This window comes from Heloderma suspectum, chromosome 2 (genome assembly GCF_057233095.1).
Source record: "Heloderma suspectum isolate Gila_16-S chromosome 2, 16-S_ref, whole genome shotgun sequence".
Taxonomy (NCBI): domain Eukaryota; kingdom Metazoa; phylum Chordata; class Lepidosauria; order Squamata; family Helodermatidae; genus Heloderma; species Heloderma suspectum.
The window spans coordinates 379661334-379689266 of record NC_139459.1 but is presented as its reverse complement, the minus strand read 5'-3'; the positions used below and the strand labels follow the sequence as shown (position 1 = coordinate 379689266).

The window sequence follows — 27933 nt, the reverse complement described above, 5'->3', positions numbered from 1 at the left end:
CCTAATCCTCCTCTCGCCTTTCGCCTTCCCTCCTCCCCCTCCCTGATTTTTCACACATTGATACATTTTGGAGTCAGCTTGTCTAGGCTGCTCAGAACACATCAGGAACACTCTGAATATATGAGGTGGACAGAGGCACCTTCGCTTCGGGGCACCTCTGTGCTGTTCTGTTCTGCTTCATATCATACCGAGGCACCTCCAAATCAGCCCACTTCACCTCATTATTCGGGCTTCGGACCAAAGTGGTGCACAGGCCTACAAAGGATACAACCATGCAGTTTTGGCTTTTTACAACCATGCAGTTTGACCTCAGAGTTTGTGCAGAATACGAGTTCTAAAAGAGTGTAAGTCCTTACAGGACATCTTTTGACTCCTGAATTGAATGATTCCAAGGATGCAGAGGGCTGATTTGTATATCACGAGCAACCTATGTTCCTCGCTCCCACTAAATTTGGCAATTTGTGGGTTAAATAATATACAAACTGCCATTATTTGTGAGCGAGGTCAGAGTAAAAAGCCAGCCGGTTAACAGAGACAGATTGTTTCTGGACTAATTGCAACAGAAGCTCCATCTCTGATGCAGTCAATCAGAAATGTATTTAGAGGCTGTTTTTACCTCCTTAGTGATTCTGAACTTATATTACAACAGAACTAGTCAGTTCCAAGCAGTAGAGTTACTGTAAAAAAAAGAGAGAGAAAAGTGGGGATTAATCTGTGAATGTGTATTTGGAAATAAAATCCAAAATATTTCCCTACCCAGGAGCTCCACAAGGGTGCCAAATTGTTGACACTCTCACAGGGTAAGTTATGAAGGTTTCCTGAAGAATTGCAGCTCATGGCATGAATGGGGATTACCTGTGGGGTCCCTTATAACTACCCAGTCTGGTAATGAGTGTTGGTCTTGGACTGGAAAGTTCTGAGTTCAAATCCCTTTTCAGAGAGGGGCCTTACTACCTTACTCTCTTCACCATCAGTCAGCCTAACCGACTTGCAGGGATGATGTGAGAATAAAATAGGATATTTATTAAAAACCATTTAGTCCACCCTTCTCCCTATTTGTGTTTCAGAGTAGCATATAATTTGCAATTATTTCATTGTTAACACAACAATGAATCAGAAATTCAACTTTAGAACACATCAAGAAAATAGGGGTGTACAAAACCCCACTTACTTGGCTCCGCTGGGGTCCGCAGGTGAGGGGAGGTGTTGTTTGACTACCCACTTAGCATTCCAGTCTCCTGTAATGAAAATAACATCTCTTTTGGGCGTATTATCCAGTAGGTGCTGCAGATCCTCATTGAACTGATCTACTTCTGTTTCTTCAGAATCTGTGGTTGGGGCGTATATTTGGATCACTGTAATGTTAAATGGCTTACCCTGAATTCGAATTGAGATCATTCTGTCATTTTTTGGATGGTATTCAAGCACTGCTTTAGCCACTTTATTATTAATTATGAAGGCTACTCCATTTCTTCTGTGGTCCTCTTGTCCACAGTATTAGATCCGGTGGTCATCTGATGTGAAGTGGCCCATTCCAGTCCATTTCAGTTCACTGACACCCAAAATGTCTATCTTTAATCTTGACATCTCCCCAGTAACCACATCCAATTTGCCCTGGCTCATAGATTTTATATTCCAGGTTCCTATGTTGATAAAAAACATCTTTAGATCTTTAGAACATCGGATTCGACATTCACCACCAGCACTGTCGGCCGCTACACACCCTTTCAGCTTTGAGCTAGCTGCGTATCACATCTGGGGCTAGTTGAACTTATGCTCTGTTCCTTCCCAGTAGCATTTTGACCATCTTCCGACCTGGGAGTCCCATCTTCCGATGGTATACCAACATATCTCTGGTTGTACAGATCCATTTAGTTTCCACGGCAAGAATACTGGGATGGGTTGCTGTTACCTACCCAGGGATCGTAGTTAGTCTGACCTCTCTGCCATGACCTTCCTGTCTTGGGTGTCCCTTCATGGTTTAGCTCATGGCATCATTGAGGTGCTCCAGCTCCAGCTCCACAACAAGGTAACAATCACCTTTGCTGGATTTTTTTCAGTTGACCCTCTTTCAGATCATCTTCAGAGATCTATCAGGCATTCCTGAATGGCCTACAGCACAATACAAAGAACATATGAAGGCTGCAGTTGTTGCTTGGTACTTGCTGTCTGAAAGGGCAAGAAATGTAGCATCGCTGTTTTTTATCAGGAACAGAATTGAACCAAAGGGTTGTTCCTTTTGGAGATATTTATTTATCCTTAACAATTATCTATATATTGCCTTCCAGTGTAAAAACCTAGCAAAGTGGTCTACAAGTCAGACAACAATACATTCATAGAAACCATTATAAAACTAGAATCATAGAATCATAGAATAGTAGGGTTGGAAGGGGCCTACAAGGCCATCGAGTCCAACCCCCTGCTCAATGCAGGAATCCAAGTCAAACTATATGAAAAAGAACTCATAAGTCTCACAGGGCACTTGATGGCAGAGGAGCCCTGTGGAGGAAGGGACGGACAGTTCAGCTGGATCAATGCCCAAATGGGTTCTTTCCCCACCTTCCTCCCTGTCTCCAAATGAAGAACTGCATTTGAGTAATGCATCCCATCATCACCCAAAGTTGTGGGAACTATATTAGGTCAGCGTCTGGTCACCCTGAAAAGAATGGCTGATCCTTCATGTGATCATGCAGAAGGATCAGAAACTACAAAACTGCTCAGCCTCATGAGCCAGGCAAGAGGCAGCAGAGAGACCCTGTTGCCTCCATGTGCCACCTGACCCCTGCTGGGCTGGAGGTTGGAGTGATGCTCTCTGGCCCTCTGCGGTGTTGGTGATGCTGCAACACAGGTGACACTAGACCACCAGTTCCCTGCCCTTAAATGCATTGACTGGCATCGTCAATGGTGGGGGATGATGGGAGATGTAAACCACCCATGTCCTAATCTATAGCTTTCATGGAAAATTCTAAGGGTACCCACTGGACGGGTCACAATATCAGTCCTTGTCTAAGAAATGTAAGAGAAACATTGCTAGAGTGATGTGACACCATGAAGAGAGGGTTTCAAAAAAAATTCCCAGGGCTCCCCCTCCTTTCATTGAAGGCCTCCCTATATTCCTGGATCTAACTGCTACCCACGGCAAAGTAACAGGCCCTGGATCTGTTCCATAGTACTTTTGCCACTATCGTAACATGTGATTCTTATCTAGACTGAAATGGGGATAGATTTCTTTTATTTTATTTTTTTCATTTCTAGCTATGTTAATATCCCATCTTTAGTTCTCATCATGAGATGCTCCTTTTTATTCAGATCAGGCCTCAGTACAATAATGTAGCACTTGGGAAGAAAGATGCAGCACAGCAACCCAGCGCTGGAGACCAAGATCGAGAAGACCTGCACGGCTACCATGGATTTCCCCTTCGTGCTCAGGTAGGAGGGCACAAAGGACACCCAGACACTGCAAAAGACGAGCATGCTGAAAGTGATTAACTTGGCCTCATTGAAGGCCCCAGGCAGCTTCCTGGCTAGGAAAGCCACCGTGAAACAGATGGCAGCCAGGAAGCCCATGTAGCCAAGGGCAGTATAAAACATGGCAACAGATCCTTCGTTGCATTGCAGAATGATCTGTCCAGGCTGGGAGTGCATGTCGGACTCTGGGAAGGGTGGAGAGATCCCCAGCCAGATGGAGCAGATGACAACTTGGACGCTGGAACAAGAAATTACAATGGAGGTGGCCAGACTCTTCCCCAGCCGTTGCTTCACCTTGTTCCCTGGCTTTGTGGCCAGGAAGACCAGCACCACAGTGATTGTTTTGGCCAACACAGACGTGACGGCCACTGAGAAGATGATGCTGAAGGCTGTTTGTCGGAGAAGGCAAGTCACTTTCTTTGGGCGGCCAATGAACAGAATGGAGGACCAAAAGGAAAGCAGGAGGGAGAGGAGGAGAATGTAGGAGAGGTCCCGGTTGTTGGCTTTGACTATTGGTGTGTCTAGGTATTTAATGAAGGTTCCTAACACAAAGGCTGTGATTAATGACATGAATACTGCAAATGAAGCCAGGATGATCCCCAACGGTTCTCCATAGGAGAGGAAGGTCACCTCCTTGGGGATACATTCATCACGGGCCTTGTTTGGATGCCGATTTTCTGGACATTTGCTGCAGTGGTCTGCATCTGAAAAGAAAGAGGGTGACTGTAGCATCATTAACGTTGGTCCTACATCCAGAACTGTCTGTGTTCTTGTAACAGCCCATCAGGACTCACTGGGTCAAGTCATCCTCCTCCTCTTGCTGAAAACACCCAGGCAGAGGGGCAGGAGGGAGCTGGGTGTGCGTATCCAGTTAACATAGAGCACTGGCTGTGGAGGGCCCAAGCTGTTGAGGGAAGCGCGCCACAGCTGTGGGAGAAAAGTGACTCCTCAATGGCAACAGCTGGGACTCCTCAAGCTGCTACTATCAGGCACTGGGAAAGAGCAGGAACAGGAGGGTTGTGGGGAAAGCAAAGTAAGGGAAGGCAGGCTGGCTGGCCAAAGGGGCTCACCAGAGGGCAGACCATGACTGCCAAGGCAGATGCTGCAGGAGTGCCTCACCTGCAAGCACCACCCAGGCCTTCCTTCGCTGGGAGACCTGGACATTCCCAATTGGCAGGTACAGGAACACCTCAGCATATCACAGCCTGGGCTTAGCAACTCTCTCTGGGGCACATAAAGAGTCCCACCTGTGACAAGGGCCCTGATTCAAAGATTGTCTCCAATAGCCAGATTTCTCCTAAAACCAGCTACCATCTAGAGTTTAATCCTTCACTCTCCATATGGATAATACAGAATTCTATTTCTTAAGAAACTCTCTCTCAGACAAGATTTGTCTTGGTTCTTTACCACAAAAGTATCAGCATAACGGTACTAAATTCAAGCACTCATACATAGGGATGTACGAAAGTCACTTACCTGTTCGCAGATTATGTAGATGGTGGGGGGAGGCGTTCCGTCCCTCCCCCCGGAATCCTCGCTGGGGGGGAGGGGCTCCATTCCTCCCCCCAGAATCCTTCGCGGACGGCTGTGCTCCGCGGCAGCTTCACGGAGCAGCCGGCCAGGCCCGGCCAGGCCAGAGCCATCCGAAGCTGGATTTCTGGCCGCGGAGGGCTCTGGGTAAAAAAAAAAAAACGCATACGCAAATGGCGGCTATGGCCACCACCATTTGCGCTCCTTATTTTTGCCCTCTTAATCTACGTAAATATTTACGTAGACTATGATGGCGAAAATCAAGGGGAACGCAAATAGCGTAGCGGGCGCTATTTGCGTCCCTTTTTGATTCGCCGTTTTATTTACATAGGCTAAACGGTGAATCAAAAAGGGATGCAAATAGCACCCACTATGCTATTTGCATTCCCCTTGAATTTTGCCGTCATAGTCTACGTAAATATTTACGTAGATTAAGAGGGCAAAAATAAGGAACACAAATGGCGGCGGCCATAGCCGCCATCATTTGCGTACGTGTTTTTTTTTTTAACCCACCCAGCCATGATAGGCTATGTAAAGATTTATGTAGCCTATCACGTCGTGTTTTCTTTAAAAAAAAACCTAGTCATGATAGGCTACATAAGTCTTTACGTAGCCTATCACGTCTTTCTTTTTCTTTCTTTTTTTTTTTTTACAAGAGTGGAAATGGCGGCGGCGGCAGCCAGTCGGAAGACCGGCCGCCGCAGCCGCCGCTGCTGCAGCCGCCGCCACAGCCACTGCCGCCTGGAAGATCCGACCAGGTGAGTCTCGTCCCGGGGGGGATCCGTGGAGGGGCAGGGGGGTGGCAGGCCATTCCACCACGGAGTTCGAGGGGCCGAATGCACTGGCATTCGGCCTCACCGTGATCCGTGGCGGAATTCTCTGCCATCCCTATGCATGCATAAATTCAAACACATGAAACCTCCATCATCTTTCTAAGCAAGGCTTCTGTGTAAGCAGAGCCAAGTACATTTGCCCTTTCTCAGTGATAAACAAATCAAGCTTGCCAAGGTGATTGTACAGGCAACACATCAAAGGAAGCTGATCCTAAGGCATAGTGCCCACTGGTGCATGTTCTGAGTCTCTTTTATATACTTTCTGGATGCTATAAAATACCTCAAAACTATGCTTACTACCAATTAACTTTCTAATCTAAGAATCCCAAAGATACTTTAGCATTTCTACTTTAAAACCTTATATGTTTAAATTAGATTATTGAACTTTGAAGCTTTTTATAGAGATTAATATGCATAACAACAAATTTACACAAACATTTTAGCTTTCTTTGACACGTTACAGGTATTTTTTTTCTCTTGTGAGCTTGTTATCTTATACGTATCTTCTCTTCTTCTCTGAAGCCTCTCTTTAAATGGGCGGCATGAGGTTCTCGGCATATTAAGGTAGACAGAGCTCCTCCCACAATTTTGGCACTTAGGGAAGTTTGGCAAATAATGTCACGTTAATTACAGTTTGATCCTTTTTCCCATGCTAAATTGACTTGATGGGGAGATCCAGATTTAAGACCTGGCAAGAAAATATTTTTATGGCAGGTGACTCAGGTGGGCATGTTCAAGGCTGGCACAGTCCCCCTGGCAGTGGAGGAAGCATGCAGGACAGGCTAAGAAGAGTGTCTTGCCTGTTCAGAGTTGATTTACTGCACTGAGGGCAGCATGGTGGGCAGGCATGGGTGGCAGAGGCTGGCAGAGGAGGACGGCAGCAGCAAGGAGGGCACCGTGTGGGCGTGGGCAGGCAGGCAAGCCGGCTCCCAAGAGGCAGCTGTGGGCATGGGTGCAGCAGGGTGGGCAGGAAGGCAAGAAGGCAGAGGGGCAGAGCAGAGCAGCAATGCCATTCCATGTGGGCATAAATCTGTGGTGTTGGAGGGAGACATAGAGATGCTACAGCATCCCCTTATTCATTTCATTCAGAGCTACAGTCCTGCACTGCAAGCGCAGCCAAGGGACAATACTGATGATGATGATGATGATGATGATGAGTGGAGGACCCATAAAGAGACACAGAGATGCTAGGAGCAGCCCTTTGATGCAGCTAGAATTGAGTTACTGCTCTGAAAGCACAGACAAATAACTATGTATGTATGTATGTATGTATGTATGTATATACACGAGCATGCACACACACACACACATACACACTGCCCTTCCTGACTCAAAGAAAAAAAAAAGCCAGCCAAAATCAGAGGAAACAGCAGGGTGGGTGTGCTGTTCATGCACCCAAGGGCCTGAGGGTGGGGTTTCACAGCAGGATCAGGTTGACCTTGAGGAAGACCAGCTACTCCACCAACTTAGCATCCAAGCAGGAGCGGTGGGGTGTCACAGTGTCTCCCACCATTGAAAACACCCTCTTGCTTGGGACGCTGGTCGGTGGGCAGCTGACTCACTCCACGCCCACCCTAGCCAGTTCCAACCAAACCTGACTGTGGGATGACCAGTAGGCCATGGGGTCCATAGAAGAGTCCCCCATGGGCTCCACCAGGTAATGCCGCACAGACATTGTATTATTATCCTGGTGGATGGATTGGGTGCCTCTCTCCGCAACTGCTGCCTGCGCTGCCTTGGCCCAGAACCCCTGGCCTGCTACTGCTGCTGTGGGGTGCTGCTGCTAGAAGGGATGGTCCATTTGCCCTCCTCCTCCTCTGGCCCCTTCGCCTGTGCTTCCCTCACTTGCCCCATCAGGATTTCCTTCTACCCCCTCCAGGAGTTCTCTGCACAAAGCCCATCCTGGAGATGGGGGCTGCACATAGTGGCCAGCATGTATGCCCTCTCCTGGGATAGGGGTTCTACCTGCCACACTAGGCCATCCCTCAGCCTTGTCACCACTTCCCATACGTCTGGTAGGAAGCGCCTGCCTGTGACTGGATCCCTGGAATACAGAAACTCACCCATCTGTTTCTGGAGATGCCCGGACACAGGGATCACATGGCTGAGGAGGGCAGTGCTGGTGCTGAGGCCCCAGAACAGGACACACCCTTCAGACAGGGGGAAAGCCAGCCTGGCTACTGGTTCCACTGGTCCCACTCATACCTCACCCCTGCCCACCTCTGCCCCTGCCAAGAGCAGCACCAGGGTGGTGGTATCCCTAAGATGCTTCATATGCATTGTGTGTCATGCTTTGCCCCACAGTACATATGGTCTGTGTATGTACTGTTTGCTAGAGAACAATAATGCTGCACTCACAAAGCACAAGCGTCGCACACACAAGACCAAAAGAACAGCAGACATGGAAAGAAAAAACGTCCTACACAAGCTAAGGGGGGGGGGAGTAACACGAAAACTAACCAGCTATGCAAAGCCAAACAGAAGGAAAAGGGGGGGGGAGATATTTTATTTTTCTATCAGAATATAGATGAAGAGTTGACAAATGGGAAGGGCAGGAATAGTAATTGAGAAGGGCGGGAGGGGGGAGCTAAAGAGCAAGCAGTAAAAGCAAGGAAACACACTGAAGCCTAACAACTGGAAGAGGAAGGGGAGGTTTTACATATATTTTGGGTCTTTTTAAAAAAAAAAGAATCTAAAAAAAGGATTTAGGGGACATGGAAGACTAAGAAATTTAAGGGAATTCAAGAAATCTCGAAGAAGGATTTAATGCAATCTGAAGACTAAGAAATGGAATTGAGAAGGGCTGAGAACTGCTACATTAGCACAATGCAATACTAAAGGACTCTCCTCCTTCTACCAACTCTCTCACCCACTGGGAAACAAAAGCAGAATCTCCTGTTATATATAACCCCTCCTCCACCCCTGGGATTGGAGACAGCTTGGTTCAAAGTTCAGCCCTATTGGCCCCTAGAGATGTTACTTGCCAAGGCTAAGTTCCCCCCTCCCAACTCCTCCTCTCCCCCTCCCTAATCTTAAGCGAATGGTTAGATTTCCCAGACAGGCTGTCTGGGCTTCAGAATTGTCCGGATCAGTCCAAAACAATCAAAAGCGATTTGGACCAATCTGACCCGCTTTCGACCAATCCGGATCCTATTTGGATCTGGACCGATTTGGTCCAAATCATCCAGCTTTGGTTTGGATCCAGAACTGATGTGGTGCACAGCCCTAAGTTATAGTACCCTCTTTAACCATGTTAAGTGAAAATCACAGCCCTAAATTTAAGATTTCGCACCTCCTTATGTGGATTCCTTTCGAATCAATAAAAGGTGCGAATGATTTATCTCAGTGACCTGGTACTGTCTCAGCAATGAGACACTTTTACTACTCCTGGGTCGGGAGGCAAACCTTGCTTCCTTTAGGCATTGGGGTCTTGTTTTTCATTCTGGAATTCTCTTGGAGGCATTTGCTTATGGAATCTCCTCATTGGGCAGCAGGGATAAGATGATGCTGGTAGGAAAGATTGGCCTGGTGTGCCGCACACCCCTGCCTGGTCTCCAGAGCTACTTCCCTGCAACCGGCAACATCCGTTGAAGGACAACCATGAAGTGTTGCCCCCTGGAAGGCCAGGACATCTAAAGGGGAGAGCTGAATGTGTTCCTAGTTGAAAGCCAGGAAGGGAGGGAGGGAGGCATAGTTCCTTACATGGAGTTGTAAGTCTATATGCATACTAGGGGTGTACGAAACTGAGCTTACTGGCTCTGCTGGGATCCACAGGTGCGGGGAGTCACTCTGTTCCTCCCCCCAGAATCCTCGCTGGGGGGGGAGGCACTCCATGCCTCCCCCCGGAATCCTGGCCGGCCGGCTCCGCTCCACAGCCAAGCCATGGAGCCACCGGCCGGCTCCGGCTGCCCGCAGCCGGACATCCGGCCGCTGGGCAGCCCTGCAGGGATGCAAATGGCAGCTGTCGTAGCCACCATCATTTGCGCCCCTGCAGAGAGCAATGATAGGCTATATAAATATTTACGTAGCCTATCACGGCTGAAGAAGGAGGAAGCGAATGGCAGCCGCAGGACGGCCGCCATTCGAACAGCAGTGCAGATGGGAGCAGGTAAGTGCTCCATTTCGCACGCCTTTCATGGGGTGGGGGGGTGGGGGCTTCATTCCGTGATGGTTTTCGGGGGGCTGGGGAAAAGAAGACGTACAATGAAAAGCTGGCTGCACTTACATTTTTGCTCCTGTGATTAGGGAGACTATGGAAGAGGGTGGGGTGACTGTGCCCCTGCTGGGAGACCCACTCAGAGTTCTCTTCCATTTGGAAGTAAAATGGGGATGTGGGAGAGGTGATCAACAACAATACGTAGCAGGGGAGGGGAGAGAGAAACATTCCCTCTAGAGGACCTGCTTTCTGATCAAGAGGTTCAACCTGAGGCCTCATGACCAAAGAAAGGTCTCAGGCAGTCAAAGCAGGAAAGCTGCATCTGGGAGACCTTATGGAGCTGCTACTGCCAGTCAGAGTAAAATAGCCAGTGCTGGGCTTGATGGATTTGGGGGTGGACTGGATAGAAAAACAGCGTCCTGCATTGTGCCGATGTGGATTATGAAACATGTTAAGCCAAACACTTTTCAGGGGAGTGTCTATGTGATTATCATATCTTTGTCTTCACCATGTTCCTGTGAGCTATATGAGGCCAAGATGTAGCAAGTGGCTAATTCTAGGGAGCTCCCATTAAGTTACATCCAAGGAACAGGAATCCTTCATACAGCCTCCTTATCTGACACATCCATGGAAAGTTGTGCTAGAGTGTTTGAAAGGAATAGAAGAGCGAATCAAAACCGAGTAGGGGAGAGTATTGGGCAGATGCATACTTGCCCTGTTTTCTCAAGGGAACGCCCATTCCTCGGAGGTCACCTACCATCCTGAGTAGAGATTGTCCCTTCTGCACACGGAGCACAGGCATAGCAGCAAGGTGGCTCTCCATCCTGAATCTGTTTGGCATATCCAGGGTGACAGCTCTCGACACACCTGGAACGAGGCACAGTCTAGCAATAAAGAGAAGGAGCACCAAGGAAAAGTCTGAGAGTTATTTGTGCCTATGGAAATCAATCATAAAGTCTGGAAAAGACCCAACAAGCTTCCTAGCCTTAGTGACCCCAAGTGACCTCACATCTTGATCTTAGGGAAACACTATTTATGCACAACAACATGGCAGGGAGACCTCTTTGGTCTGTTTGTTTCAACAGTTATAGCCACCTTTTCTATACATGTGCACAAGGCACTTTTCAGAACTGAAAGATCTAAGGTACAATATCAAAGGAAACTAACATACAGTTCTAGAACAACAAAAATTGCAAACAGCACCAATACAACTGCTACCATAAAACTGGAGACTGTCAGATTGTAGTCCTTCTATTACATATAAAGCAGATTTCTTTGTTACATCTTCAAAACATATTTGTGCAGTCAGTCTCAGTGTGATTGCTCTTAAATGTTAACTGTTCAGGGAGGCAACTACATAGTCTTGGCACCAAAACTAGAAAAGCCCCTCTCGTCTTTGTATGATTTTTTAATTATTTATCTTTTGCTCCTCGGTGGCAGAGCAGACAGAAAAATATCATAAAGATAGTTTCAAACACCATGGAATATTGCGGGAGAAATATTATTTGGGTTATTATTATATTCTGTGGTGTATAAATAAGATAAATAAGAAACCCAGACTGAAATGGGTTGAGATAATCAGTATCTTCCAAAAACATCTGCAATTGCCCAACCACTGCCTTCTCAAGTACCTTACCCAGAAAAGCAGTATTTGTGAGTGGGCAGAAGTTTGCATAAACCTCCAGGGAGGACTTTTTCAGGAGTGGCTACACCACCCCCTCCTTCAAGATGGTGGGTACCATTCCATCAAGTAAAGAAACATTCATGACTCCATGGATCTACTCCTGGCTAGCTTAGATGAGCCAGGATGGGTAAGGCTCGAGAGAGCAGGTTGTAGGCTGAACAGCGACAAGCATCTTCTCTGCATCCTCAGTTTTCCAAAACTGACAGTGATCCCATACAGTTGACCCAAAAGATGTGTTGAACACCTCACCAGATACCATACTACAAGTAACATTCAAGTGAGCATAGAGATTGATCCCCAAAGTACATCACAAAATTAACACAGCAGGCCTCCCAGGGCTTTAGCATGGGAAATACTGGGAAAGATGACAACAACTACCCAGAAATGCTCTGCTGGATGGATACTTGAGGATGCAATGGAGGCAAAAAGGAGACCTTCTTTGCTGCCTTCGCTGCTGTTCTGTAGGTGCAATTATGTGTTTTTAAGAGTGTACTATCGACCTGAGAATGTGCCTTATGCCACTTACACTGTAGCCATCTCCCACCCTGTTTCATTGCCCAGGGCCCACCAGAGAACCAGGAACTATGTCAGGCTTCACAGTAGAGCTGTGCCTCGCTTCCATGCCAAATATGAATTCCAAAGGTAATTGGGGCATTTCAGGGCTTCCTCGGTGAGATCCAAAGCAGATCAGACCAGCACTGAGGCAGTCCGAAGGCAAGTGGGCCACTGCCAAAGTGCCTTCGTCCACCTCTGAGATTCGGAGTTATTTTGATGCCTTCTGAAGCCCAGACATCTAGGGATGTATGAAAGGGACTTACCTTTTGCAGATTATGTTGATGGTGTTGGGGGGAGACGTTCCGTCCCTCCCACTGGAATCCTTGATGGGGGGGAGGCAATCCGTTCCTCCCCCCCGGAATCCTTGATGGCCGGCTGTGCTCCGCAGCAGCTCTGTGGAGCAGCCGGCCAGGCTCAGCCCAGCCCAGAGCCGTCCGCAGCCGGATTTCCAGCTGCGGAGGGCTCTGGGGAAAAACAAAAACCGTGAATGCGAATGGCGGCGGCTACAGCCGCCACCATTTGCGTTCCTTATTTTTGGCCGTCTGAATCTACATAAATATTTACGTAGACTATGATGGCGAAAATAAAGGGGAATGCAAATAGCGTAGTGGGCGCTATTTGTGTCCCTTTTTGATTCACCGTTTTAGCCTACGTAAATATTTACATAGGCTAAAACAGTGAATCAAAAAGGGACACAAATACCGCCCGCTACGCTATTTGTGTTCGCCTTTATTTTTGCTGTCATAGTCTATGTAAATATTTATGTAGACTAAGACGGCCAAAAAGAAGGAATGCAAATGGCGGCGGCCGTAGCTGCCACCATTTGCGTACGCGGTTGTTGTTGTTTTTTAAACCCACCCAGCCATGATAGGCTACGTAAAGATTTACGTAGCCTATCACGTCTTTTTTTTTTTTTTTAACAAGACTGCAAATGGCGGCGGTAGCAGCCGGTCGGAAGACCAGCCGCCACTGCCGCCGCCGCCACTGCCGCCGCCGCCACTGCCGCCACCGCCACCCGGAAGATCTGCCCCTGGTAAGTCTCATCCCGGGGGGGATCCGCAGGGGGGGTGGGGGGGCAGGCTGTTCCGCCACAGAGTTTGGGGGCTGAATGCACTGGCATTCTGCCTCACCGAGATCTGTGGCAGAATTCTCTGCCATCCCTACAGACAGCATGTCTCTAAATGTATCAACTTGTGAAAGATCATGGAGGGGGACAGGAGGAGGACGGAGGGGGGAAAGGGAGAGGAGGAGGAGAGCAAGGGAGTGAGCTCTGGTGAATGGCAACTCTAGTTGCCAAATTAGGGCTGAACTTCACCCAGCAGTCTCCAATCGGTGACAGTGGTGGAGGGGTGGGGAGTACTGTATGTATTGGAGAGATTGGTCTGCATTTGTTCCATTGCAAGAGAGAGTGCTGTTACAGAGGTGGTTAGAGAGAGCTGTTTGGTTAGTTACTTGCCTAGATCTGTGGTGTGCGTGTGTGTTGTACTGCAGCTTTGCCCTTGTTATTCTTTCCCTCCCAGCCCTTTTCAACTCAAGTCTCCCCTTTCTTTCTTTTCTAGGTTAATTATTTAAAACACCAAAAAAAAATTAAAAAGTGCTTTAGTTTCCTCCTTTCCTTGTCTTATTCTTTGGCTTCCCCTCCCTGTCCGTCTGAATTATTCTACCAATGTTGTTAATTTTCTCTTTCTTTCTTTCTTTCTTTCTTTCTACATGCTTTTTTTTAAAATAAAAAGAAGAGAAATATAAAAAGTATTTTAGTTTCGTTGCCTTGCCCTTTGGCTCCCCCCCCCATTCTCAATTCAACTCTTCGTAGTTTTCCCTGTATTTCTTGCTAGATCATTTAAAAACTGTCCGTCTATCTATCTTTCCTTTCCTTTCTTTTCTTTTCCTTGTTCTTGGCTCTCCCCCCACCCCCTTTTCAATCCTTGTATTCCTTCCGTGTCCATTTTTGAACTCTATAGCTTTTCCCTAAAATATATATAAAAATAAGAACCCTTTTCTTTTCTTGTAGGTAGTTCTGTATTTGCTTTACTTTGGCTCGTGTGTGTGTGTGTGTGTGTGTGTGTGCATGCTTGTGTTGTGGTCAAGCAAACAGTGTCTTGCAAAGCACTTCCCACAACTCCACATTTCAAAATATAGTGGGCAAAGCACTACACACATTAAAATATACTATTTAAATTTAATACTACACTGTGTGGCAAAGCAGGCTCAATATGAGGCATCTTCGGGGTGTTGGCATTGGGGCTGCCCATTGCCCAGTTTTCATGCACTTCTTTGCATCCACTAAGAAGTTATAGCTCTTTGCTTTGAGAGTTTGTGTTGAAAAAAGCACATGGCACAGCCGAAGCTGGAGCGAAGCTGGTTGGGTCTGAATCGGTTTCTAAGCAAAGCGGGGCTGCATCAGAAGGTCCAAAGCCCTATCCGAAGCAAAGCAGGGGGTCCGTGCACAGCCCTACTGCACAGCACCGGAGAGGCGTTGTGTCTCACCGTTCCATTGAGCACCTAGAGTCTTGGCAGAATCGCTGTCAAGTCACCCAAGTCACCCAATATAGCAACACTTTAAAAGTATGGATTGTCCTGTGAATTTCCAGATAGTCATGCATCCGAAGGTGTGTTCAGAAGCCAGAACAATAGTTACAAAACCAGGTGGCTTGGGAGAGCTAAACACACTCCAGCCAGCACTGCCATAGGATGGTTCTTTCACAATGCAATCCCTCAGGTGAGTCCGCAACCAAGTCCACTATGCACAATGGGACTTCCTTCTAGGTAATTGGGTGTAGCATCCTACTGGAACTCTCACATGCTGTATTCAACAGATTATTAGAGCTTAACAAGTCACTAATGTGACACAAACTATTTCCCCTACCCCATTAAAATGCTCCAACCACACAATGGCTTCTGGGTTAATGGTGAGCTTTACGTCTGGGAATGCCTGTCTCTTCATACTCCCAATATTCACTCTACCTGGAGTCTTATTGGGAAACAGCACCCAATTCACAATATCGAAGTCAGGTTCCAGCTCCCCATTCTCATCTAGATACAGTCCATCCATGGAAATATTAGAAAGACGTCCCTCTTTTAAGAAACGGTGAAACTAGAATGACAGAGAAAACAACCAGCATTTAGCAAAGATGCTAGCATCTTCATTATCTTAGTACTTCTCCCTTTGAGCTGTAATCCCTGATGAATGGGGGCCAAAGAACATCTCATCTGCACTCCGAGTGCAAGAGAGTCTTTTTTTTTTTACACCACAACTGAGATACCTCTGCAATCTCCTCTTTCTGCTTCAGCCTTTTGGAGAGGACCAGAGACATTAATTTGCATGCTAAGGCAGCCTTCTCCAATCTGGTGCCCTCAAGATATGTTTTGGACAACAGCTTCGTACTACCTACTTGACCAGGATATTTTGTGATGCACCCATGATTTTTTTTCCCCCAAGGAGAGAGTGGAGACTAAGGATGTTGGAGAAATCTGCATTCTTTGGAATCCGGCCTCTTGGAGTCTGTGGCAGAACTGAGTACCCCCATCACCACCACCCAAAATCCCCCTGGGACGGACTGTACCTGGCAGCAGATCGGGTCGTCCTCCTTCCACAGCCGGCTTGCGGAATGAAATGGCGGCCGTTGTAGTGTCTTATCATGAAAAGAGCAGGGACGCGTGTGGTGTAAGGGCACTATTTGTGTCCCAGCTCTTTGCCGTGATAGGCTACATAAATACTTACTTAGCCAATCACGGCCACGGGCAGGGACACAAATGGCAGCTGGCGTAGCATAGCAGAGCTGGCCGAGGAGGATTCCAGAGAGGAGGGTCGGATCGCCTCCCCCCCACAGCGGATGCCCCGACCAGAAACAGGTAAGGGATTTGTACATCGCTAGTGGAGACCTAGTGGAGACCACTGCCAACATCCACTCACTAAATATATTTGCAACGCACCCAATTTTTGCATCTTGACAAAATCTGGTATTCCCCAATGGACAATTGGCCTATTCCTGATTGTTTCTGGCTCCGTTTATCAGTGGCATTGTAGCATGCTCTTATTTGTGACTGAGTCTCGTATTTTATGCCAAACTATTTCACATTGCAGGGGGAGGGAGGCTGCTGTATGACATTTCCGCCCTCCCTGCCCCAGAACGCCCCCAGACAAGCCCCTTTTCAGCCGCTCTGTTCTCCCTTTTCAAGCGTGGAGGACGGGGCTGTTCTGCACTGCCTCCAAGGCTGTGCAAAAATGGGGGCGGTTGTTTCTCCGGAAACCCAGAAAACCAGATATCCTATTGCTGTCAAGCCACTGTCTGGAAGCCATAGGATTGCTCCCTCAATGTATAAACTGGATGCGTTATCATTTGTCATTGGGTTATTGTTGTTTGGGAGTTTTGACAAAATGGGAATCCAAGAGAATTGGGACACGCAAGAAGAGTTTGCATTTTTTTGGATTAACTCTGTGTAAAGTGAAAGGATGAAGACATTCCTGGGCACATCTAGACCTCCAGATGAAGTGGGAAGCTTTTTCGAAGTTTGGGAGATAGTTGTTGTTTTTGTCTATGTTTATGGTTTGCTTCTGCTATTCCTGTTTATTAACATCAATGCACACCGTTGTTTGGTAATAACTCCCGTGTGTGTGTGTGTGTGTCTTGTATTTGGTGCAGCTACGCAGACATCCAAATAATTATCCCAAGTTTTACAGGGTGGAGACTTGAGCCAGAAGTGTATCATGGAATGAACATAACCCAGCACAGTCTTCTGACCCAAGGTTTACATGAGCCAGGAGGAAGAAGGGACCGACAGAGCCAGAGAGAGCTCCCCTGTCTGAAAGACCCCTGCATAGGTTCCCCCCCCCCAAGGGGGAAGCCTATGAAATGGGACCAACAGAGACAAACGGTTGATGCAAAGAGTCCAACTTCAGCTAAGAAGGCTGGATCTGTCCTGGTCTGGTCTGAGCAGAAACTCAGTCAGGAAATGCTTGCCTGAAAGGAAAAGCGGTGTCAGTGCATACATGATTGCAGTTGGAAGGGCAAATCTGTGGCTGGGAGACATCACACTAAAGACCTTACTCCTGGTGGTTTCTAAGGAGATCTCCAACCCAAGCAGGGCCACGAGGATTGCCTCTTCAGAAGACCTCTCCCCACAGGGATCGTTGAGGATACTACTGAGTGAGAAAATTAGACTCTGTTTCCTGCCCACACTTCAATGCTTGGGACACATTATGATGTCTCTACATCGAGTCTTTCACCATTTGTGGTAGTGTTGCAAAACAAAAATGGAATACCTGCCATGCCTGCGGCCACTGGTGTTCCACCCTGCTATGTCGACCCACCATCATTATCATCTTGGATCGGGATAAATATGCAGCATTTAAAGCATGGGCCACAGCTTGGACACTGTTGTAGGTCCTGAAGCTGTCTTGAGACAGGGCTCTCTCAAGCTCCTCCAAGGGCAGCTCCGCCAGTTTCTCTTTCGCTGTGCAACTTTTCCAGCTTCTCTTGGACAACACATGGTTTGAAGACAAACAATGGAAGGATTCATTCCAAAACATATACAGAAAAGAGGAAAATGGGTTATAATAGTCATATTTGGTCTTCTTTTGTGTATTCACTTTGAAGGTCAAAGAACCATGGATGAACCTGAAGAGAGTAGGTGCAATAACCAAGTTGTAGTTGATATCCGGAAAGGTTGTTGTGATCCAGACTTTTGGCCCAGTTTCTTTCTTTTCAAGCATTCTTTGCATATTGATAACTGGATGAAATACATATTGAACATCTGCATAGAATACGACTACATTGACTTGTCCCCACACAAGAGATAGTTCAGCCTCATGTCTGTTTCTTATGTGTAGCCTCTGTGAGAAGGCAACGCAAATTCCACTCCTGGTCAACAGGGGTGTCATGGCTCTCATGAACCTGTCTCCATTGTCATTGCCTGGAGCAAAGAGACCTATCCACGTCCATCCAAAAAACAGGAGCAGTTGCACGATCCCCGGGTACTGGGTTTCTTCCCTTGGGCCCATCCGGTGCACAAAAGGGAACTGAGTTCTATCATTCAGAACACGATCAACAACACCATAACTGATCTAGTCAGGAATGGAAGAAACAGATGTTCTGCACTGTGTTGTTTTCAGGATAAAGGTCAGATATTTATTAACCTGAAAGGACTAATATCTAACAAAATGGCTGCCACTATGACAGGTGCTGGATGTATCTGGAGGTGGAGTGCAGAAATATCCCAAGGATCCTTTATGGTGCACATAAGATATAGTGGGGTCTTTGGCAGTGGGGGTCCAGGGCACAGAAGCCCCCCCCCCCAGATTAAACAAACAACAACTACTACTAACAGGATGCCAACGGCAGTGTTTTCCTTTTCCCCATAGGAGTGAATCCAAAACTTCCACTTCTTCAAAATGAAGTATAGCAGAGCAATTGAAGACACTACAAGATGTGGGTTAATCCTGCTCCCCAAAATGACTGAGCCCATTGTAAAGGAAAGGCAGCCACACTCCCAACTCTCTTCCAGATACTGTTCTCAGGGCACACTAGAGCCTTTTTCAGGAATTACCACCAAGAAGGGGCAACACGAGCAGAAAGGCCTGCAGGGCCGTCCCTTTAGCTGAGGAGAGGACAACTTCATTTTGTCCGGAGGGTGCAGTGCCATCCCTCAAAGCCTAGAGCTCCTGCACTTTACTGATATCACCAGACATGGCCAAAATCCTAGAGTGCTGGGGAACATTTTGTGCAGGGAGAGTGCACTTTGTTTCCCAGAAGAATTGGGCTCCCCACAGTCTGCCCCAAAGCTGCTTGAACGATTCTCAGAGCCCAATTGCAGCAACTGGAAAGGGGCTGGCAAAAATCACCAGGGGGGCCTTATTTGGCCTGCAAGCTGATTCCTGCCCAGCCTTGCTTTACCTTCACCCATGTGGTCATGTGCCTTGTGCCGACCTCCCTGTATTCAAGCGCTGCCTTTGCTTCGCTTCCATTCAGTCACCACCAAAAGGCAAGAAGGAGGGTTTGGCAGTGTTGGGCCCTTCTGAACCTGGGTGCTCTCGGCAACTGCCCCACCATGCTGATCCCTGACGCCAGTCCTGATTATGTTCTTCCCCTGGCTTTGCTTTTTCATGCCCTGCCTCCCATTCAAAAGTGTCTCCACCACCACTACGCACCTCCAAGCTTCCTCAGTGGCTGGAGGTGTTTTGGAAAGGAATCCATGCCGACGAAGTGCACAACTCCCATTGACATGCTCCTGGCCTCCCCCCCCCCATTCCTACCTGTGGGATTTTGTAGATGCCTGACATGGTGGAAATGAGGATGGACAGGTCAGATTCAACCCCTTCAAGAATGGCCAGTGGGTTATTCCTTCTCCCACAGCTGTAATTTGGGAGGTTGCTTTCCCCACCAGCAAGCAGCTGCAGCATGGCATAGGATGTCGTCCTTCCGTAATAATGGCTCTCATAGAGGTTGTAGCCCAGGCTGACGTTGGGCAAGAGCTGGGGATTCCGACTGACCTCCTGGATGGCGAACAAGAAGGACAAGCTGTGCCAGTACCTCAGAAGTACGCGACTGCAAAGCAAGAAGTCCAAGTTAGAGGAGATGCGTCGCACTGTCATCCTCCATTCAAGGAAAACAAAATGTCACAATCTATAGCCATTTCCATGCAATATGAATCTCAGAAGAACTGATTATCACATAATGCTTTGTATGTTGATTGGGGGCAAGGAATATACCTTCCTTGCAAGGTCAATAAATAGCTACTTGTCACTAAAAAACAAAGATGGAATGATTGTGCCCAATTTCTTGAGAGGAGAGATTGACAAGCTTCAAATTACACACACATACAGGCATGCATGCCCACAGACATAAATATATATCTATCGCGAAAGTTTTGGAAATGCCTGCAGAGGATTCCAGTAGTTTTGGTGGAATTGGCTGCTTTAAACAGATCTGAGTGGGGGGATATTCCTTGGTAGAAACTGAGCCTTCAGCCTTAAGAGAATGAGATATGCACACATAGCTTTCAGCTGTTGATTTGGTGGTCTCAGCTAAGTTCAGATGTTTATGGTTTGTTTTATATATTCCTTTAATCCATTTCTCATCTGCCTAACAGCAAACGTTCTGTGGACACATTACAAGCAGATCTTCACCTTTGGAACCCAGCGGGTCAGAGCTTAATGCATGACCAGTGCAAAAGACCACAGACTCGTAAATTGAATTGCAACAAATCAATCCATTTATTGATATTCAGTGCCTAAACATAAGCTGATCTTCATAAGGAAACTGATGTTATTAATTTGAACACAGCCTTAGTAACATTCATATTCACTAGATACGGGGTGTTCTGGTTTAGGTTGGAACTGTGCAAGGAAACTCCAATTATCCAATCACACATGATCATAATTAACTAAATTTTGCCTCAGGATACTAATTCTCCTGCAAAAGGCACAACTGGGAAAAGTAGGGAGAGTGATTTGCCAGGGATGACCAGGGGTTTGAGGACATATGGGGCATCTCCAATAAATGGACACAACTGGAGTGCAGGTTGGGAGCAAAGAAATCACATTTACGTACCAATCTCTCCTATTTAAAGGGGACTCTAAAGAGATGTATGGGTCGTGATATTCAAACATTTGTGAAGATAGGACTCTACTAATGAGGAAGTCTCCTGGCCAGTAGTAATTCGATGCTCCCTTCTGATGTTTCAGCAGATGTGGGGGACATGTCAAATGCTGCATCTCCCGGGTTCCATGAGGCAGGAAGCGGGGGACCAGCAGCAGCAGTGGAAGCGCTGATATCATCCTGGCTTTGCTCCTCAACTACCCATGTGACTGGTCACCTCACCTCCACTGCTTGCTGGTCAGAAGAGGACAAGGAAATGGCTGCTGTCTCTTTCAAAATCCTCTGAGTTCTCAGCCAAAGGGGAGTTCTATTAAATTGCTCCTTAGGCTCCACCAATTGCCCAAGACCTAGGGATGTCAGAGAACTCCACCACAGATCTCGGTGAGGCTGAATGATTTTTAATAGAAAATTGGAAAGCCCCCCTGCCCCCCCCGCCCCATGAAAGGCACGTGAAATGGGACACCTACCTGCTGCCGTTTGCGCTGCATTGTGAATGGTGGCCGCGTCTGTGGCTGCCATTCACTTCTTCATTATAGCCATGATAGGTTACGTGAATACTCACGTAGCCTATCATGGCTAATGCAGGGACGCCATTTGCATCCCTGCGGAAGCCGTGATAGACTGCGTAAGTATTTACGTAGCCTATCATGGCAAAAAAAAGGGAACGCAAATGGCAGCGGCTACGGCGGCCACCATTTGAGTTCCCTTTTTTTTGGCCGTGATAGCCTACATGAATATTTATGTAGGCTATTACGACAAAAGAGAGGGGTGCAAATGGTGTAGTGCTTGCCATTTGCACCCATCTCTTTTGCCTTAATAGGCTACGTAAATATTTATGTAGCCGATCACGGCCAAAAAAAAAAGTGAACGCAAATGGGGGCTGCCATAGCCACCGACATTTGCATTCACTGTTGGTTTGTTTTTTTGCCGTGATAGGCTACGTAAATATTTATGTAGCCCATCATGGCAAAATACAGGGACACAAATGGCGGCGGCTACAGCAGCCGCCATTTGCGTCCCTGCAGGCTGCCCAGAGGCCAGATGTCCGGCTGCGGGCGGCCCAGGCCTGTGGCTCCACGGAATCACTGCAGAGTGGAGCTGGCCAGAGAGAATTTGGGGGGGAGGGCAGAGCGCCTCCCCCCCACCATGAATGTCACCCTTCGAAAAGGTAAGTGACTTTTGTACATCCCTACTTAGATCTCCGCCCAAGCTCTCAGTGACGAAGCAGTTATTTTATGCACCGGATTTTTCAGGCACTGTGCAAAAAGTTGACTCATGTTGCCCTTGAATATGCTGTTTAGGTCCTTGGTCTCAAATCTCCATAGAAAAAATATCTCTTGAGCTTTGGCAAGAACCAGAATGAATCACTATGTTTTTGATAGTTTTAGGGAGGAAGAGTCAAGTCTGCAGCTTCATGAAGTCTCCACCTGGCTCAAGATGCAGGTGCTGAGCAGGAGAAAAACATGTTTGTGAGATGTCCAGATGTGGCTCTGTCGTTTGACCTGGGTCAGTGATGGGGGAAAGGTGACCTTGGCCTGACCATTCCTGAAGAAATATGTACAAAAAAGCCAGGTTCAAACATATATTTTGGGATGTATGCTAGTGGTTGGGAGCATGCAGGCCTCCAGATATTATTGGACTGCAAGCCCTCGACACCACAGCCAATGGTGACAGAGGATGGGAGTTCCAGTCCAAGAACATCTGGAAGGCCACACCTTCCCTGTCCCTCATGTCAATGGATGTACACACAACTTGGGACCCTTTCCCCAGCCTGCTGCCTTTCGTGACCCCGCCAATTGCACCTCTGTTGATGGATCAGCCAGGTTTGGCAGTGATCAGTAAACTGATGATAGCTGATGACAGAACTCATTGACAGCCTTGCCCAACTTGGGAACTACAGTTGTGTTGGACTATAACTCCCATCATTCTCAGTGACCATGCCGGCAGGGAATTATGGGAGCTGCAGTCATGCACTCCTGGAAGGCACCCATTTAGTGAAGCTGGCCCGATGGGCATTACCAGTGAGCTCATCAAAACTGTGCATACTCTTGTTAGGGAAAGAAGTAGAATAAAGCTGACATATGTTCACAATAATGCAGTTCAAGGCCACCAGCCTCAATCTCTGACTGCCAGTAACTAAGCTGTAGGAGAAGCATTTCAACCTTTCAGAATGAGGGGAAATATGCAAAAGCTGGACAAACTCTAAATGATCAGCTGTTTGGGAAAGGGAACATGGCTATCTGGGGAATGCCATCGGGTCATATTGGAACCCCGAGTCAGTTAGATTTGGCCTGGTGGCCTTAGGTTCAACACCCCTGCTGTGGGGCATTGTGGGTAATTAAAACGGGCAGCTAGACCCATCCACCACATGGTGCTCAGAGTGAGGTCACCACAGCCAGGTAGGGCTGCCAGGGCCCACTGACACAGGAGAGAGGCCAGCACAGGACACTGGGGGCTCCTCAAACCTTGAGCCAGCCCTGGTTTATCCTCACGAGATCCCTCCCCCACAAACCACCATCTAATCTCAGATTCCACCTCTCCCCATGGGCTGAACCATAAATGGAACCTCCATTTTCTGTAACGTCATGGCACAAAGGCATGGATCCAAGGCATGGATCCTTGGACTTTAATGGATCCCCAAAGTACCATCACATCATATGCCACCTCTGCATACAGAGATACGTTCCTGTTTGCTGGTATCCCATTATTACTCCCTTATGCTGCTCTTCATGCTGAAGTTTATGTTTCTGCCTCCAAGCACAGAGGCATGGATGGAGGAACACATGTTTATGCCAAGTCACTGAAGCTGCACAAATTCTGGTGAGAGGATCAGTAAATGGATGACTGAGCTTGGCAAGGCTTTGGCCAAAGAAACACATTGTGAGAGACACACAACGCAGAGTACTTTTGTACTGTCCGATATCAACACACGAAACTTCCTTCTGCTGAGTCCGAATGTACAGCCACCTTGCGCCAATATTCCCTGTCATGAGAGGCAAGAGCTCCACAGAATCTCAGGCTGAGAAATGATGATGAAGTTGGTTACTAGTGCCCAGTTCCCCATCTGGAAAACCTACAAAGCAAGCTCTATGCTGTCCCATCCCTTTCTCTTCTACACCATTGACCTTCAGGGCCTTCCTCAAAGCTTGCAATGATGGGCCCTGACAGACTGTTAGCAGGCTGCCCAATGGTAGGGCAGGCACCGCAGACTCCAGTAAAAGTTGGCACTCATGGGCAAGGCTCCTTTTAAGAGATTCTTGACTGAGCCAAGGCAGGAAAGTGACAGCAAAGTGATGGTGACCAAGAAGCCTGCAGGTCACGTACACCAGGTCACATCTAGCAAAACCCATCTAATTAGAACTGCAAATATTCAATAGCCTTCCAGCAGGCATCCAAATGCATGATAAAGTCAATGTCCATGTGTAACACCAGGAAGTTTTCGACATTGCAAAAACAACACTATCTTTGAACAGCTGCAAGCTGATTATATTCTTTGAGCTCTTATCCCAAATCACCATCTTTCAGAATTGAGATGGCTCAGGCAATTAATTGTCCCAACCCCACTGTTTCAGCCTGTTAAGTTCTTGCTGCAACACAGGCTGAGACCCACTGCAACCTTTTCTTCTTGAATGGACACATTTTTCCTTCACCCACTAAGATGCTGGAGTTTCAATGTGCCCCCAAATTTAGCTGCAAGTCTAGCCTATTTTCAGGACATTCTTGTAGAAATTGTAGCCTGATTCCACCATCCCAGGGTAAGATGAACTGCTCTGAATCGTTTTCTCCTTCCCACTCTGGCAAGCATACGTTGAACCTTTCATCTTCTTGCCCAGTAATGTTAGGGATGCCCCAGGAGCTTGTCCCTGACCTCCTTTGGCTCAGAAGCCAAAATGAGCCTGGAGGATCCATACAGGACTGTGGCCTACTTTACAAACTGAACCCTTCAGGTTCATCCACCCAGAGAATTCAGCTAATTTCCCCCAAATCCTCACAGGCCAGTTTACTCTTCACCCGTTGAAGGTTTGGCATATCTTATGTACGGTCTGCTTGCTTTGATGTCTAAATCCTCGGCCAGGTTAATTTCCCCCATTAATCAGTAGATTTGAAATTCTTGAGTGTGTTGAATCAATTCCCCAGTTATTGAAGAAGCCAATGTGTAAAGGAATCATTTGGTCCCCTTCTGCCAAATGCTCTATTGCCAACGTTGAAAGGTCCTTTAATGAATGCGTTTCTTGAGAAAGGGCACAAACTTGGAAATGTGTCTACATGAGCATATTTGGTAACAGGACCCCTGATTGCAACCTATTCCAGGGGTGTGGGGCCACTGTAAAAAGGCCTTCCCAGGGATACTCACCTACTGTCCTCAAACGTGGACAAGTGAGAAGGGCCTTTATTGCTGATCTTCAGATATAAGAAGCTGGTATGGGTGAAGGAAGTCCTACAAGTCGTTTGGTTGCAAACCAGTCTTTAAAAGTCAAAAGCAGCACCTTATATAGGGCTCAGAAATTCACTGGTCACCAGTTCAGCTGGTGCGATATTGGTATCTTATCATCTGACTGCCTCAGCCTCACCAACACTCAGGCACCTGGCTTTGCCACCAGCTGAGGTTTCCTGCTCCATGTACAGTGTGTGAGAGGAATCAAGCCCAGATGTCAGGAGTGCTTGAAAACCCTGAGCAAACTCCATCTTCTCCAAATGGGGCCACAGCTGGTGTATCAGTCTCAGCTTGTTCACTCTCCTCTACCCCAAAATATCCTCTAGTGTTCCACACCAATCCACAGGCTCCCTGTGGAATGTGTAGACTGGAACAAGAGGTAGAGATGAGTATCATCCACATATTGATGACACTTCAGCCCAAACCTCCAGATAGCTTCCTTTAGCGGTTTCATGTAGATGTATCAAAAATATGGGGAGCAATAGGGAAGCTTGTGACACCCTACAGTCTAATAACCATGGGATGGAACAGAAATCCCCCAGCACCACATTCTGAGACTGCTTCTCCAGGAAAGCCCAGAATTATCTTAACACCATGCCTCCTATGCCCAACCCAGATGGATACAAGGATGCCATGGTCAGAAGCCACTGGGAGGTCCAGAGGAATCAACAGGGTTGCATTCCTTTCATCAATTCCCCAGAGTCAGTCATCAACCAGGGTGACAAAGACTGTTTCTATCCCATAATTGTAACAGATCTAAATAATCCACGTCACCCAAAAGCACTTAGAGCTGCTGCAAGGGCTCAACATGTCCCAGCATCTGGTTCAAGAATGGCAAATTGCAAACTGGATGTTCCCCACTCTGCTGTCATTTCGATGCCTGTAGGGATATCCTGAGAGTCCAAAAATGGGGTGGAGTCTGACTGACTCCCACCCGTCCAGCCTTCCGCACCCCACTCATCAAGCCCTGGGGTGCTGAGATGCCTGGCCACCAAGCACGCCGGAGCTTGGCGAGTGGCTGGGAGCACTGCAGCACACCAGCTCTCTCCCCCTGGACTCCTCTTGAGCAGGCCAGGTCATGAGCACTGTGGACTGGCCATTCCAATATCCATCCTGCCTCCATTACCCATTGAGGAAGCCCATAACAGCGGATTTGGGGACTAAGGGCCTCTGCAGTAAACCCAGGACTTCGCCCCGAACTCCTCCTGAGGAGGCCAGGGGGAGAGCGCTGGGGGCTGGCCATGCTGAGGCTGGTGGCTGCCAGACCCCTTGGTGCAGAGAGGAGGGGCCCATTGTAGTGCCCACCATTTGCGACCTTGCATTAAGCTGTGATAGGCTACATAAGTATTTATGTAGCCTATCACGAACAAAGGCAGCCACGCAAATGGCGGCCACTACAACGGCCGCCATCTGCGGCCACAGCAGCCTGGCAGTTCCCAGGAAACCAGCCGTAGCCGCTGCCGCCAGTGGAGCCTAGATGGTAAACAAGAAGGACAAGCTGTGCCAGTACCTCAGATGTACACAACTGGAAAACAATAATAAAAATGAAAATATATGTGTCACACCATCAGCCTTCATTCAAAGAAAACAAAATGTCACTTTCTTTCTTTTTTACATCTATAGCCCTTTTCATGCTACATAAATCTCAGTGTAAGGATTTTCTTGGGCCTTGCAATTCACATTTGGGTACAGTATGGGGAGTTTAAAGTTTAAGGGGTAAGAGATGGTTCTTATAGGGGGATTACTGCTGATGTGTAATGGGGCAAGTAGAGTAGCAAAATCTACTGTATTGGAAGCTTGCTAGATGTCATATAGAAACTGATAAGAGATGTCATGTCATTTGGAAGGTTATCACCTGTCTCTTCCCTATAAGGAAACTGGGTAAAAGGTAAGGGATCATAGAAAAGAACACATTGTGGATTGGGATTTTCCTGTCTGGAAATAAAGGGAAGAAAAAAAGAGCTGCCAACCACATGAAAGTAGAACTAAGTCACAAACAACATGATTCATATATCAGGGAGAGAACTTTGGGAAAAGGTTGGACTTTCTGGGTACTGGATGACCTATAATGTAACATGGACCAATAGGTATAAAGATTTTAGAATATGTAGTGAGAAGGACGTCACCAAGTTTGGAAGAGTATGTAAGTCCATGCGTAATGGGACAGGGGGTCTTTGTCCTGGTTACAGGGCATCGAAGGAAGTCCTGTATTGTAATGAATGTTGGAAATCTTTGGCAGAAAAAGGAGGATCTGCTTGTTGGTAAAGTACAGGTGTGAGTGGTAGGCATACAGATGCAGGATGTGTGAGTATGGCTAGGGATGTACGAAAGTTCCGCCACGGATCTCGGGGAGGCCGAATGCCAGCGCATTCGGCTCCCAGAAATTGGTGGCGGAATGGCACGCCCCCTGCCCCCCCCCCGGGATGAGACTTACCTTGGGCGGATCTTCCAGGCGGTGGTGGCTCCGGCGGCGGCTCCGGCGGCGGCGGCAACCGGTCTTCCGACCGGCTGCCACCGCCACCATTTCCAGGTTAAAAAAAAAAAACGTGATGTAAAGATTTACATAGCCTATCACGGCTAGATTTTAAAAAAACACCATGATAGGCTACGTAAATGTTTATGTAGCCTATCACGGCTGACTTAAAAAAAAACTAAAAAAAACCACACGCATATGC

At 47.5% G+C, this 27933-nt stretch overlaps 2 protein-coding genes across 2 annotated transcripts; one reads left to right on the top strand and one right to left on the bottom strand.

Moving 5' to 3' along the window:
• The first annotated feature begins 80 nt into the window (after positions 1–80).
• LOC146356343 (uncharacterized) lies at positions 81–4845 on the top strand. The gene is made up of 3 exons (XM_084832594.1): positions 81–344; positions 3310–3429; positions 3619–4845. Exons 2-3 carry the CDS (start codon positions 3350–3352, stop codon positions 3950–3952), a joined length of 414 nt encoding a protein of 137 aa, XP_084688720.1. The 5' UTR covers positions 81–344; positions 3310–3349; the 3' UTR covers positions 3953–4845.
• On the bottom strand, positions 3252–21002 carry LOC146356342 (vomeronasal type-2 receptor 26-like). The gene is made up of 5 exons (XM_084830061.1): positions 20776–21002; positions 19479–19770; positions 15191–15320; positions 10745–10871; positions 3252–4172 (listed from the first exon to the last, which is right to left on the bottom strand). Coding segments are annotated over exons 1-5 (777 nt in total). The 3' UTR covers positions 3252–4171.
• Between the last annotated feature and the right edge of the window lie 6931 nt (positions 21003–27933).